Below are 15,012 nucleotides of genomic sequence, written 5' to 3' on the forward strand. Positions count from 1 at the left end.
CATGAGGTGTCCAAAGTATTGCAGTTTCAGCTTTAGCATCAGTCCTTCCAATGAACACCCAGGATTGATCTCCTTCAGAATGGACTGGTTGGATCTCCTTGCAGCCCAAGGGACTCTCAAGAGTCTTCTCCAGCACCACAGTTCAAAAGCATCAGTTCTTCGGCAGTCAGCTTTCTTCACAGTCCAACTCTCACATCCATACGTGACCACGGGAAAAACCATAGCCTTGACTTAGGAAGTATTATTTGGGTTCTACCAAGTGTGATATTGTTGACCTTCATTTCTCTATAAAATTGAGTCCCCCATGAGTTTGAGTGAACTCTGGGAGTTGGTGATGGACAGGGAGGCCTGGCGTGCTGTGATTCATGGGGTCGCAAAGAGTCGGACACAACTGAGCTACTGAACTGAACTGAAGAGATTTACTTGAGTTTTTTTTGAATTTTTTTGATCTTCCTCACCAAACTCCTATCACAGAAACCATCTCCCATGCTCATGACAGACTAACCATGAGAAATTAATGATAAGATCTAAATTTGAAAGACTAATTGCTGTTTTCCATGGTCCCTTATCAGCCCACCTAATGTTCTCCTCACTCCTACCAGGTAGTTCTTGTCCAGTCAAGTATCTCCAGTATCAGTAAAACATTTTCCAGATTGAGTGATTCATCTGTGAATGAAACAATTTTAAAATTAATTGCAGTCCTTTCATCAGAACATAGAAAAGAAACTCCCCAGTCCAAGAAGCAAGGAAGAATTTTTAAAGGCCATTAGATAGTTTGAAAACCTCTTATCTTACTCCTCTCTATCCCCTTATCTCATCAGTCCATATATATGATTTGAAGCATCAATGCCAAGGGCTTAAATGAAAGAAAAATTAGTATTTTTCTGTCCAACCTAGACTATCCTTCCTGCTACTTATTAGTTGTTGATTTAAGTAAGCATTAACCTCCCTGTGCCTCAATTTCCTAATCTATAAAATGGTGTCTGTGGTGTTACTTTATAGGACTGTTTCCAGTTAATTGTTAAACAGCTAAGTACATGTAAAATGCTTAGAACAGCACCTGGCACATAGTAAACCACTCAGTAAATGTTAGTTATTAGAATCTTACTAAGCTCAGTAATGAACAGTGGAGTGGGACCTTAGGATATAATCTGTGAAGCTGACCTACAAGATAAAAATATAAGTCAAGTTTGATCCAGATTTCCCTCTTTTACTAACATTTATCAACACTATGTTATACTTCTAAATTTAGTGAGAAATTGTATGTTGCTGCAAATTGATAGCCTGGCTCACACAGAAATTATCTTTTCTTCAGTAAGGTCTTCTGGATTCTGTCATTTAATTCTTCAGAAATAGTTAAACCTGCTCTGATGTATTTCAGTTCAGTTCAGTCGCTCAGTTGTGTCCGACTGTTTGCGACCCCATGGACTGAGGCACGCCAGGCCTCCGTGTCCATCACCAACTCCCGGAGTTTACTCAAACTCACGCTCGTTGAGTCGGTGATGCCATCCAACTATCTCATGCTCTGTCATCCCCTTCGCCTCCTGCCTCCAATCTTTCCCAGCATAAGGATCTTTTCAAATGAGTCAGTTCTTCGCATCAGGTGGCCAAAGTATTCTAGTTTCAGCCTCAACATCAGTCCTTCCAAAGAACACTCAGGACTGATCTCCTTTAGGATGGTCTGGTTGGATCTCCTTGCAGTCCAAGGGACTCTTAAGACTCTTCTTAAACACCACAGTTCAAAAGCATCATTGCTTCAGCGCTCAGCTTTCTTTACAGTCCAACTCTCACATCTATACATGACTGCTGGAAAAATAATAGCCTTGACTAGATGGACCTTTGTTGGCAAAGTATTGTCTCTCTCTTTTTTTTAATATGCTGTCTAGGTTGGTCATAACTTTCCTTCTAAAGAGTAAGTGTCTTTTAGTTTCATGGTTGCAGTCACCATCTGCAGTGATTTTGGAGCGCAAAAAATTAAATTCAGCCACTGTTTCCACTATTTCCCCATCTATTTGCCATGAAGTGATGGGACCGGATGCCATGATCTTAGTTTTCTGAGTGTTGAGCTTTAAGCCAACTTTTTCACTCTCCTCTTTCACTTTCATCAAGAGGCTCTATAGTTCTTCTTCATTTTCTGCCATCAGGGTGGTGTCATCTGCATATCTGAGGTTACTGATATTTCTCCCAGCAATCTTGATTCCAGCTTCTGCTTCATCCAGCCCAGCGTTTCTCATGATATACTCTGCATATTAGTTTAAAAAGTGGGTGACAATATACAGCCTTGACGTACTCCTTTCCCAATTTGGAACCAGTCTGTTTTTCCATGTCCAGTTCTAACTGTTGCTTCCTGACCTGCATATAGGTTTCTCAAGAGGCAGGTCAGGTGGTCTGGTATTTCCATCTCTAGAAGAATTTTACACAATTTATTATGATCCACACAGTCAAAGGCTTTGGCATAGTCAATAAAGCAGAAATAGATGTTTTTCTGGAACTCTCTTGCTTTTTCGATGATCCAGCAGATGTTGGCAATTTGATCTCTGGTTCCTCTGCCTTTTCTAAATCCAGCTTGAACATCTGGAAGTTCACGGTTCACATACTGCTAAAGCCTGGCTTAGAGAATTTTGAGCATGACTTTACTAGTGTTTGAGATGAGTGCAATTGTGCAGTAGTTTGAGCATTCTTTGGCATTGCCTTTCTTTGGGGTTGGAATAAAAGTTGACCTTTTCCAGTCCTGTGGCCACTGCTGAGTTTTCCAAATTTGCTGGCATATTGAGTGCAGCACTTTCACAGCATCATCTTTCAGGATTTGAAATAGCTCAACTGGAATTCCATCACCTCCACTAGCTTTGTTCGTAGTGATACTTCATAAGGCCCACTTGACTTCACTTTTCAGGATGTCTGGCTCTAAGTGAGTGATCACACCGTTGTGTTTATCTGGGTCTTGAAGATCTTTTTTTTGCAGTTCTCCTGTGTATTCTTGCCACCTCTTCTTAATATCTTCTGCTTCTGTTAGGTCCATACCATTTTTGTCCTTTATTGAGCCCATCTTTGCATGAAATGTTCCTTTGATATCTCTCATTTTTTTGAAGAGATCTATAGTCTTTCCCATTCTATTGGTTTCTTCTATTTCTTTGCATTGATCACTGAGGAAGGCTTTCTTATCTCTTTGCTATTCTTTGGAACTCTGCATTCAAATGGGTTTATCTTTCTTTTTCTCCTTTGCCTTTCACTTCCCTTCTTTTCACAGCTATTTGTAAGGCCTCCTTAGACAGCCATTTTGCTTTTTTGCATTTCTTTTTCTTGGGGATGGTCTTGATCCCTGTCTCCTGTACAATTGCATGAACCTCCATCCATAGTTCATCAGGCCCTCTGTGTATCAGATCTAGTCCCTTAAATCTATTTCTCGCTTCCACTGTATAATCGCAAGGGATTTGATTTAGGTCTTATCTGAATGGTGTAATGGTTTTCCCCACTTTCTTCAATTTAAGAATTTGGCAATAAGGAGTTCATGATGTGAGCCACAGTCAGCTCCCGGCCTTGTTTTTGCTGACTGTATAGAGCTTCTTCATCTTTGGCTGCAAAGAATATAGGCAGTCTGATTTCGGTGTTGGCCATCTTGTGATGTTCATGTGTAGTGTTCTCTTGCGTTGTTGGAAGAGGGTGTTTGCTATGACCAGTGCGTTCTCTTGGCAAAACTCTATTAGCCTTTGCCCTGCTTCATTCCGTGCTCCAAGGCCAAATTTGCCTGTTACTCCAGGTGTTTCTTGACTTCCTACTTTTGCATTCCAGTCCCCTATAATGAAAAGGACATCTTTTTCGGGTGTTAGTTCTAGAAGATCTTGTAGGTCATCATAGAACCGTTCAGCTTCTTCAGCATTACTTGTCGGGGCATAAACTTGGATTACCACGGTATTGAATGGTTTGACTTGGAAACGAATGGAGATCATTCTGTTGTTTTTGAGATTGCATCCAAGTACTGCATTTTGGACTCTTTTGTTGACTATAATGGCTACTCCATTTCTTCTAAGAGATTCTTGCCCACAGTAGTAGATATAATGGTCATGTGAGTTAAATTCACCCATTCCCGTCTATTTTCGTTCGCTGATTCCTAAAATGTGGACGTTCACTCTTGCCATCTCCTGTTTGACCACTTCCAATTTGCCTTGATTCATGGACCTAACTTTCCAGGTTCCTATGCAATATTGCTCTTTACAGCATCGGACCTTGCTTCTATCACCAGTCACATCCACAATTAGGTGTTGTTTTTGCCTTTGCTCCATCTCTTCATTCTTTCTGGATTTATTTCTCCACTGATCTCCAGTAGCATTTTGGGCACCTACCGACCTGGAGAGTTCATCTTTCAGTGTCCTGTCTTTTTGCCTTTTCATACTGTTCATGGGATTCTCAAGGCAAGAATACTGAAGTGGTTGCCATTCCCTTCTCCAGTGGACCACATTCTGTCAGACCTCTCCACCGTGACTTGTCTGTCTTGGGTGGCCCTACACACATGGCTCAGTTTCATTAAGTTAGACATGTCTATGGTCCTTGTGATCAGATTCGTTAGTTTTCTGTGATTATGGTTTCAGTCTCTCTGCCCTCTGATGCCCTCTCTCAGCACCTACTTACTTGGGTTTCTCTTACCTTGGACATGGCATATTTCTTCATGGCTGCTCGAGCAAAGCACAGCCGCTGTTCCTTACATTGGACGTGGGGTGTCTCCTCTCAGCCGCTTGCCACTCCAGCGCCGCACTGATGTATTTAGAATGCATAAAATTTAAAAACATCATCATATATTAACTGTGTCTATGTACATTGTACACTGTGACAAGGGGACTATTAAGATAAATTATATCTGACTTCACAGAGAACCTGTTCATAGCTAAAAGGAAGAGATTCCTGCTTTGTTGAAAAAGCAACTTTTTAGTTAGCAGTTCTCAAATTTTTAATCTCAACACCCCTTTACAGTATTAAAAATTGTTGAGGACATTTTTCACTTTACTAGAACAAATAATTCTAAAAATTGTATGGAAATACAAAAGACCCTTAATAACCAAAGCAATCTTGAGAAAGAATGAAGATAAATTTGTCACACTCCCTGATTTTAAAGGTTACTTCAAAGATACATATAGTCAAAGCTATGGTTTTTCCAGCAGTCATGTATAGATGTGAGAATTGGACCGTAAAGAAAGCTGAGCACCAAAGAATTGATGCTTTTAAGTTGGAGAAAGACTCTTGGGAGTCCCTTGGACTACAAGGAGATCAAACCAGTCAATCCTAAAGAAAATGAACTGTGAATATTCACTGAAAAGACTGATGCTGAAGCTGAAGCTCCAGTGCTTTGTCCACCTGATGTGAAGAGCTGACTCATTGGAAAACACCCTGATACTGGGAAATATAGTTTGCAGGATGAGAGGGGGCGACCAAGGATGAGATGGTTAGATGGCATCACGGACTCGATGGACATGCGTTTGAGCAAGCTGCAGGAGATGGGGAAGGACAGGGAAACCTAGTGCGCAGCAGTCCATGGGGTCACAAAGAGTCAGGCACGACTGCGCAACTGAACCACAACAACAGAGCTGCAGTTGTCTAAACAGTAAGGTCCTGCACAAAAACACATCGCTCTGTGGAACAGAGTGAAGGAGCCCTGGAATGATCTCACACGTACATGGGCAATTAATCTGCGACAAATGAGGAAAGGATATACGATGGAAAAGAGACAGTATTAATATTTTCAGTAAATGGTGCTGGGCAAACTAGACAGTCACCTACAAAAAATCAAACTGGACTGCTTTCATATATTATGCATAAAAATATATTCAGAATGGATTAAAGGACTGAAATGTAAGACCTGAAGCCACAAACTTCTAGAACAAAACATAGACTGTAAGGTCTTTGACATCAGTCTTAGTGATTTTTTTTTTTAATATGTATCTCCTCAGGCAAGGGAAATTCACACTTCAAAACTTTGTTTCTTCTTTATCCATGGGAAGGATTATTAATAATAAAGCCCTCAGCAAAAATTTTTAATTCTTTTTTCTGTGCCCAGCACCATGTAGATATTTCACATACATTATATCATATAATCTGAAAACAACTCTGGGAAGTGCATATTGTTATCTCTATTTTATAGATAATGAAATTGAAGCACAGAACACTTAAATGATAATTACTTAAGATCAATTGACCTTGGGTTAGATTCCTGTCAGTTTCTAGGATGCTTTTTCCCTACTACATCAACCAGTGTGCCTAGAGTAGGACATGAAACACATTTTAATGTTTATCTAAAGAAAATAGAAGTAGAAAATCTTTTCTTCTAAAAGTTACACTGTATTCCAGTGCCATCTCAAAAATCTCTTGAATTTTGTGCGGCTTAAATCTGTACCATTGCTGTCTTTTTTTAAAGGCGTAGAATATTGAGAGTCGAATATGATCTTTCTAAATCACTTATTTCTAAATTTTTACTCTTAAATATATTGTTTCAAGTTTTTAAAGAGAACAAAGCAAACAAATGTAAAAAGTGTATAAAACATAGATGTGTATAAATAAATAGTCATATTGTGAATGGCTGGGCAGGTAATAAATGTTCAGTGTTTGTGAGTTATTTGAGTTGATGTATTACAGTTGATATTGCACACTTTGTTCACTGGTGTATTTTAATTATACGCTAATAGAAAATTCAGCATCAGGAAAAAATTCTTAGAATATGCAAATAAATTGTATCCTTGCCTTTTTTCTATCAATTGACAATTTTATTAGGTTTTTGAATCTGAAAATTCAAGAAGGTGAAGCTCACAACATTTTCTGCCCTGCGTATGATTGCTTCCAGCTTGTGCCTGTGGATGTAATAGAAAGTGTGGTTTCTAAAGAGATGGACAAACGATACCTGCAGTTTGATATTAAGGTATGTTGCCATTTATCTGTGTGATCTCCACAATGTAAATTTCATTAAACCTATATTAAAAGTTTTAATTTTTCTTTTATTTTTGAAAGCAAAGTAATGGACTCTGGCTTTTGTCTCTCAGAATAAAGGAGTAGTGGCCTAAATTAAAGTTTTAAGCTAAAGTATTGTTTATAATCATGATAGAAGTAAAAGTGAAAAGTGGCAATAGTAGTTTACCAGAAAATAAAACTATTGTGCAGAACTATTTGTTGATTTGCGTGTTGAACTTTTGTAACTAATTGGTCAAAAAAAATTCACATTAAATAGTAGCTATTTTAAATTTTCTAAATGACATATTTTTACTCCTGAGTATAAATATTTAGAAATAAAGATTATCAACCTGAAAATTTATGGATTTTTTTATATTTCAATATAATAAATTATGTTTATTTCATCTTCTTTTTCTCTTTATTTTCACTCAGGAATTATTTATTACTATATGCAAATCTTTTTTGTGTGATTTAACAGGCATGTTCACATTTTTTTATAGTCTGAACCCTAATGTATTGACTTTTAAAAAAGAAGTCCTACTGTTTCTTTAACATAGAAAGTATCATAATATTGGTTTTTTTTTTACATTTTTTATTATTGTGATAAAATACACACAAACTTTGCCAGATTAAACAGATTTAAGTGACTAATTTGTTGTTATTAAGTACTTTTACATTATTGTGCAACCATCATTACCCTTCATGGTTAGAATATTTTTCATCATGCCATACTGAAACTGTTTCCGTGAACACAAATGCCCCATTTCCCCTTCCCATAGCCACCAGTAAACACTGTTCTTCTTTCTGTCTCTATGTGTTTCTAGGCATCTTATATGTGGTGACAGTGGTGGTTTAGTCGCTAAGTCGTGTCTGATTCTTGGAACCCCATGGACTGCAGCCTGTCAGGCTCCTCTGTCCATGGGATTTCTCAGGCAAGCATACTGGAGTGGGTTGCCATTTCCTGCTCCAGGGGATCCTCCTGACCCAGGGAAGCCTGGTGGATTCATATAAGTAGAATCATACAGTGTTTTTCCTTATGACCCATATTGTATCCATATAATATTATATTATTTCATTTAAGTGGAATCATACATTATTTATCCTTATGTGCCTGGTTTATTACACTTAGCTTAATGTCTTCAAGGTTCATTCACATTGTAGCATGTTTCAGAATTTCTTTTTAAGGTTGAGTAACATTCCAATAACGTATGTAGCACATTTTGTTTATCCACACTTTCATCCATGGACATTTGAGTTGTTTGTGCCTTTTGATTAGTGTTAGTAGTGCTCCTCAGAGAAGGCAATGGCACCCCACTCCAGTACTCTCGCCTGGAAAATCCCATGGACAGAGGAGCCTGGTAGGCTGCAGTCCATGGAGTCGCTAAGAGTTGGACACGACTGAGCGACTTCACTTTCATGCATTGGAGAAGGAAATGGCAACCCACTCCAGTGTTCTTCCCTGGAGAATCCCGGGGACGGGGGAGCCTGGTGGGCTTCCGTCTATGGGGTCGCACAGAGTTGGACACGACTGAAGTAACTTAGCGGCAGCAGTAGTACTCCTATGCATATGGGTGTACAAATATCTATTTCAGTTCCTGCTTTTAATTATTTGGGGTATATATGCAGAAGTGGAATTACTGGATCATATGATAACTCTGTGTTTGTAACATTGATTTTTGTGTATTATTAAAGTACCATGTAGAAATTTATTATTCTAATACAGCTAATACTCAAATAAGATTCTATTCATTATAATTATTTTCCATCAGAAAAGTGGCATATTGTGAGAAAACATTTTTAAATTACACGTTTTCTGTATGAATAGTTGCATTTTTACTCTGTCATCAGTCTACTTGGTTCTTAGATTAAAGAATGCATAAATTTTAAGAATTATTGCTAAGGTAATTGCCACATTTTTTCCTTTTTATTTTATATATTCCAGTACTGATTTAAGTATTTCTTGAGACTGACTAGTCTTTGTTTTTTCATTTCATTCTGTTTTTACTTTGAAGTAAATTGACATAGGGTACACTCTGTTAGAATTGAGAGTTAAAATATTTTTTTATGTTTTGTTATTGCTGTTTAAACAGGCCTTTGTTGAAAATAATCCTGCCATTAAATGGTGTCCTACTCCAGGCTGTGAAAGAGCAGTCAGACTGACAAAACAAGGATCAAACACCTCTGGGTCTGATACACTCAACTTCCCCTTGCTCAGAGCTCCTGCTGTGGACTGTGGAAAAGGACACCTCTTCTGCTGGTCAGTACAGGACAAGTTGGAATCGCCTAGTCACCTTTCTGACAGTTTTTCAAGAGACTTTATACTCTCTCTGAGTCATACCTTTAAGTTGTAGTATTTTTGATACCATTATTATTCATTAAAAAATGTATCCAGTAGTGATAGTTTACATTTACTGTGTGCTTGATGTGTGCCAACCACCTTGGCAAAATTTTCAAATATTGAATTCTCCCAACAATGCTGTGAATGGAATGCTGTTATTATACCCATTTTACAGATAAGGAAATTTAGACGCAGAGTGGTTGCCCTGGGTTATATAGCTAGGAACTGGCAGAAATGAGATTAGACTCTGTCTCTGTTTAATGCTAGAGCCCATGAACTTGAACTTTAATACCAAATTATTGACCTTAGATTAGAAAATATTTAGAGTTTGATATCTTTTCTTAAAGTAGAAATGTCTAGCAGTGATATTTAACCAGGGATGCCCAGAAATTAATATAAGACAGCTTTTCCATATTTTCATTCTAGACCCCAACAAGTGAAATTCAATAGTGGATTTTGGAGTAAGGCTCCAAAAAAAAAAACACCTCTTACGTGATTCTGTTGCACAGTCCCAGTTAGAAACCACTTCATGTATCTTGTGTTTTATGTAATTTCTAGTGCCTGATAAGTGCTCAGTAAGTATGAACTGATGATAAATCAGTAATGCATGTATAGTCACTGTGTAGTCACTTGACTGTTATGTTTGTCTAACATCAGCATTATACTTTATTCAGAGTAGTTTCAATAATAATTGAAATAATAACTGTTGGGAGAATTCAATATTTGAATTTGTTTTTGTTTAATGATCAGAGGAAGAAATAGTATTTGTAATGCTTTTTGCTCATTTCCAGATTTATCACACGTGCAAGGATATATTTGAGGTGGATATAAAACACTAATCTTTGTTTAGTATACCTGTCAGAGTCCAGAGTCAAACTGTAGCACTGCTACATGGTAGAAAGGCATAGTTATGGAGATGTCCCTGCCACAAAAGACCTGTTTCTCATACTCAGCATCGTTATCAGTAGCTAAAATCATTATTTGAACTGCCAACCTATATATAGCAGTGAATTCTAGGTCAGGTGTCAACAACGTAGTCTGCACCGGGTTTTTTTTAAATAAAGTTTTATTAGAACACAGCCATGCCTGCTCATGTCAGTTTGTTTAACTATCATCTCTGGCTGCTTTCAGACTGTGACAGTATCGGGTAGTTGTAGCAGAGACCATGTGGGCTGCAAAACTCAAAATATTTACTATCTGATCCTTTCAGAAAAAGTTTGCTAGGCTTTTATACTAACTGCTTGAATATAGTGATTCATAAAAGAAAAACAGTGTTTACTGTTTTCATAACTAAATCAGATTCAATAAGTAAAATAACAACAAAATACTGAGTAAGTATTTAGAGTATATCCACATACCTGTATCCACATGCGGTAGTTTTTCACAACATTTAAAAATCACATGCCTAATTTTTACTTTTGGGCTTCCCTAGTGGCACAGCTTATTAAAAAGCAGAGACATTACTTTGCCAGCAAAGGTCCATCTAGTCAAAGCTGTGGTTTTTCCAGTAGCCATGTATGGATGTGAGAGTTGGACTGTAAAGAAAGCTGAGCACCGAAGAATTGATGCTTTTGAACTCTGGTGTTGGAGAAGACTCTTGAGAGTCCTTTGGATGGCAAGGAGATCCAACCAGTCCATCCTAAAGGAAATCAGTCCTGAATATTCATTAGAAGGACTGATGCTGAAGCTGAAACTCCAATACTTTGGCCACCTGATGCGAAGAACTGACTCATTTGAAAAGACCCTGATGCTGGGGAAGATTGAAGACAGAAGGAGAAGGGGATGACAGAGGATGAGATGGGTGGATGGCATCACCAACTCAATGGACATGAGTTTTGAGTAAACTCCTGGAGTTGGTGATGGACAGGGAGGCCTGGCATGCTGCAGTTCATGGGGTCGCAAAGTGTCAGACACGACTGAGCAACTGAACTAAACTGAAGTGACTCAGTGGTAAAGAACCTGCCTGCCAATGCAGGAGGAGATGGCAGTTTTGATCCCTGGGTTGAGGAGATCCCCTGGAGGAGGAAATGACAACCCTCCCCAGTATTCTTGCCTGGGAAATCCCATGGACAGAGGAGCCTGGCAGGCTCCAGTCCATGGGGTCACAAAACAGTTGGATACTACTTAGCAACTGAACAGCAGCAACAGATTTTTCATTTTACATGTTTTATTATTCAATTGTTGACCCTTAATCTCACCTCATTACCCCAGCAGAAGAGATAAGGATCCAGCAACAGAAATGGGAAGTGAGTTAATGAATATACATAAACTTAATTGTAGATAAATTATCCTTAGATGAATATGAGTCTACTTTATTTAAAGTAAGAGTATTTAAAATAAGGAAATAAAATAACTTATTTGAAGTTAGTTTCTTGAGAAACTTAAGTTCTAGTACCTTCAAGCACTCCACCTAGAATGTTACTAATTATGTGCTATCCTTCGGAAAATCATTTTCTGAGCTCTCTGGTTTGTGTAAGCTTCCCTGGTTTAGAGAAAACTGATTAGGAGGGTTTTTGAAGAGCCTACAAAAATGGAAACCATAGATTAGTAAAATGTTTAGAAAATAGAAAACACAAATTAGTAAAATATTTAGAAGATAAGCCGATAAATTCTGGTTTCTGTGGTCTAGTTTTTATTAGTTTTTACTCAGGATTAGCTTTTATGTGGAGAAGGAAATGGCAACCCACTCCAGTACTCTTGCCTGGAGAGTCCCAGGGACGGGGGAGTCTGGTGGGCTGCCATCTATGGGGTCGCACAGAGTTGGACACGACTGAAGTGACTTAGCAGCAGCAGCAGCTTTTATGTTCCTGTATTCTTCCCCACCTCTCTTTGTATGCTATAGGTAGCAAGTTTGGCTTAACTTAAAATATGTAAACTAGTAGAGAAACCTACCAAGATAGATTCAGTTCAGTTCAGTTCAGTCGCTCAGTCGTGTCCGACTCTCCGCGACCCCATGAACCGCAGCACGCCAGGCCTCCCTGTCCATCACCAACTCCCGGAGTACACTCAAACTCATGTCCACAGAGTCGGTGATGCCATCCAGCCATCTCATTCTCCGTCGTCCCCTTCTCCTCCCGCCCCCAACCTTTCCCAGCATCAGAGTCTTTTCCAGTGAGTCAACTCGTCGCATGAGGTGGCCAAAGTATTGCAGTTTCAGCTTTAGCATCAGTCCCTCCAATGAACACCCATGATAGATTAGATTGTAAAATATACATATGCATACACATACATGATGCTATAAGCTGTACATTTCTAGTGTAGTGTTTAGAGAAATATGTCAGCTTACTCTTTATCATACCCAAAACATCAGACTGGATATACTCAGTCTCCATTGGAAACTATGTGCCAGAATTGCAGGCCCTGCTTGGAATTTTACCCCAGGTTAAGGGGTCTGTGGATGGCCACGTGGATTCAAGATCACACTTATTTACTCCTCCTGGTGGTAGGACAGTAGGACTTAGTATCATCATTTTCTAACATAGCAATTCAAGACTTAACCTTGTTACTTTTCAGTTTTGAAATTCGTTAAGCTACAAGATTGATATATGTAGGTATATGATATATGTATTTTCTAGGATTTTTCTATTGCTTCACTTCTGTAACCATTAATTGGCATTTTTGTTTTTACATAGCTTCCTACTCATATTCACTGACTATATTCAGAGCTTTGCCTGTAGTCAGAAGTTCTAAGAAAAAAAGAAGTTCTAAGTAGAATTCTGCTGCCCTTATCTCGTGTTTCAAAGACAAAAAATCTGCCTCATGCAAAAGGAAGCTTTGCAAGAGAGATCTTTATAAAATAAAAACATGTGATTCAGGGTTTGCTTCTTTCTTTCTCCCAAAAGTTCAAAAATATTTTCTAAATATGATTACAAAAACCATCAGAAACGACAGTAATAATTTCTTCTTTTTAAGAACTAAATGTGACAGAATCAGCTGAGAACTGTCCCCAGGATATGTCTGCCTGGATAGAATGAATATATCCATTGTTAGGAGGGAAGGTGGGAGTAGGCATTTTCCTTCCCACCACAGAATAGCCCTTTCTGTTCTAACTTGTTCACCAACAGTTCTGTGCCCTAAATAACTGAACCTAGAATGCTTTCTCCCACTAACCTGTATGATGACAATTTGTCAAAGTATTTGCCATTGGTATCTTGGTTAACACTTTCTTCAGGATTTTAGCTTTCCAGTATCTGCAGAACTTTCCAGTATCTTCATTATTTCTATCAGAATACTCTCTCTTTGTATACATGGCGAGATCTAGATTATCAGTCGGACAGCATTGTCATTACTGTGCTTTGCAGAAGTTCAGGCTTATTTTCTCCTATGCCTTAGTTTTCAGAGAAACTTAGTAGTATTCAATGGCAATACTTTCTCATTCGTGGTTTTTGCTCTAGCTTCTCCTTTATTTATAAGCTTCTTTTTATACCCACTCTTAGCATTGCATTGGAAAGTAGTAGAAACTGTGCCAACAGGCTGTAACACTCAGACATGATCATACTGATTAGGCTAGCGATTGAGGAAGCACCTGTGCCCTCCTGTGAGGTTCTAGAAAGTAAAAACTGATACTGCTCTCTATCTCAGTATGGCCTCAGTGAGCCAAGCCCACTAAATAAGCAAGTACGACCTTTTGAAGACATGGCATTCATTTTTTTCAGACTCTATTTGAAAGCAAAGGACTTCTTCCTCCATTATTATTTTTCTTTTTTCTGTCAGAAAGTGTGCTGACAGCACAGTCAGTCATACTGATACTGATTCTACTAGGAAAAAAATAGTGAATATGCTATTTAATTTCCGGGGGAGGAGGGAAATCCTAAACTTATTGAAAATAATTGATTTTACTGACTTCATTTGTGTTGTTTTAGATATTGAAGATATGTAAAACTTCTGCACTTTGGTTTTTTTATGTTCATTTGGGTTTTTTTGATGATTCATGAGAAATATAGATTCTGTATTCCATTTTCAGACAACACATGGAAATACTGTTCTTAGATCTGTGGCATGTTTCTTACTCTAATATATGTGTCAAATTAAAATGAACACTTATCACAGATATCCCTTACATTTCTGGAAAGCAGAGTTGATTTTAATATGTGCTAAAGTATATACTGAATACATCTACCTCCACTTTTAATCAACGCAATATTTTTTTAAAGGCTGTTAAATTATATCTAAGTTACTAAGGAGCTATATAAAACCAGTTTTGGAAAAGATTTCCCAAAGACCAGATATGGTGATAATCAGAAATTTAAGAAAATTATTCTTTCAAGGTGTACGTAGTGATTTTTTTAGGTATACAATTTGATGGCATTGAGTTCATTCAGTGTTGTAAGACTGTCATCCCATCCATTTTAGAACATTTTTATCATCCCAAACAAAATCTCTGTAACCATTAAGCGGTAACTCCCCATCCTGCCTCCCTACTATATCTCCTGGTAACCATCATTCTACTTTTTGTCTCTATGAATGTCCCTGTTCTAGTGGAATCATACAATATTTGCCCTTTGGATCTGGTTTATTTCACTTAACATGTCTTCAAGATTCTTTCCATGTTTTAGCATGTATCAGCTCATTCCTTCTTATGACTAACATTTCATTGTGTATATATATATATACCTTTTTATGACTACTACTTCAGTGTGTGTATATATACATATATATATATATATATATTCATTGTTTATCCAGTCATATGTCAGTGAACAGTCTAGTTCCCATCTTTTGACTATTGTGAATAACGTTATGAG

General features: G+C 37.9%; 1 protein-coding gene across 4 annotated transcripts in view; it reads left to right on the plus strand.

Moving 5' to 3' along the window:
* The window catches only part of ANKIB1 (ankyrin repeat and IBR domain containing 1), a 159,274-nt gene that overhangs the window by 116,862 nt on the left and 27,400 nt on the right, over window positions 1-15,012 (plus strand). For all 4 annotated transcript variants that reach the window (XM_088833206.1, XM_088833212.1, XM_088833210.1 and 1 more), the window contains 2 exons: window positions 6,757-6,901; window positions 9,021-9,187. In XM_088833206.1, coding sequence (XP_088689332.1) covers window positions 6,757-6,901; window positions 9,021-9,187 — 312 coding nt within the window. The remainder of the gene's footprint in view (window positions 1-6,756; window positions 6,902-9,020; window positions 9,188-15,012) is intronic.

This window comes from Moschus berezovskii, chromosome 3 (assembly GCF_049115385.1).
Source record: "Moschus berezovskii isolate FMDL1 chromosome 3, NW_MosBer_1.0, whole genome shotgun sequence".
In the NCBI taxonomy this organism is placed as follows: Eukaryota; Metazoa; Chordata; class Mammalia; order Artiodactyla; family Moschidae; genus Moschus; species Moschus berezovskii.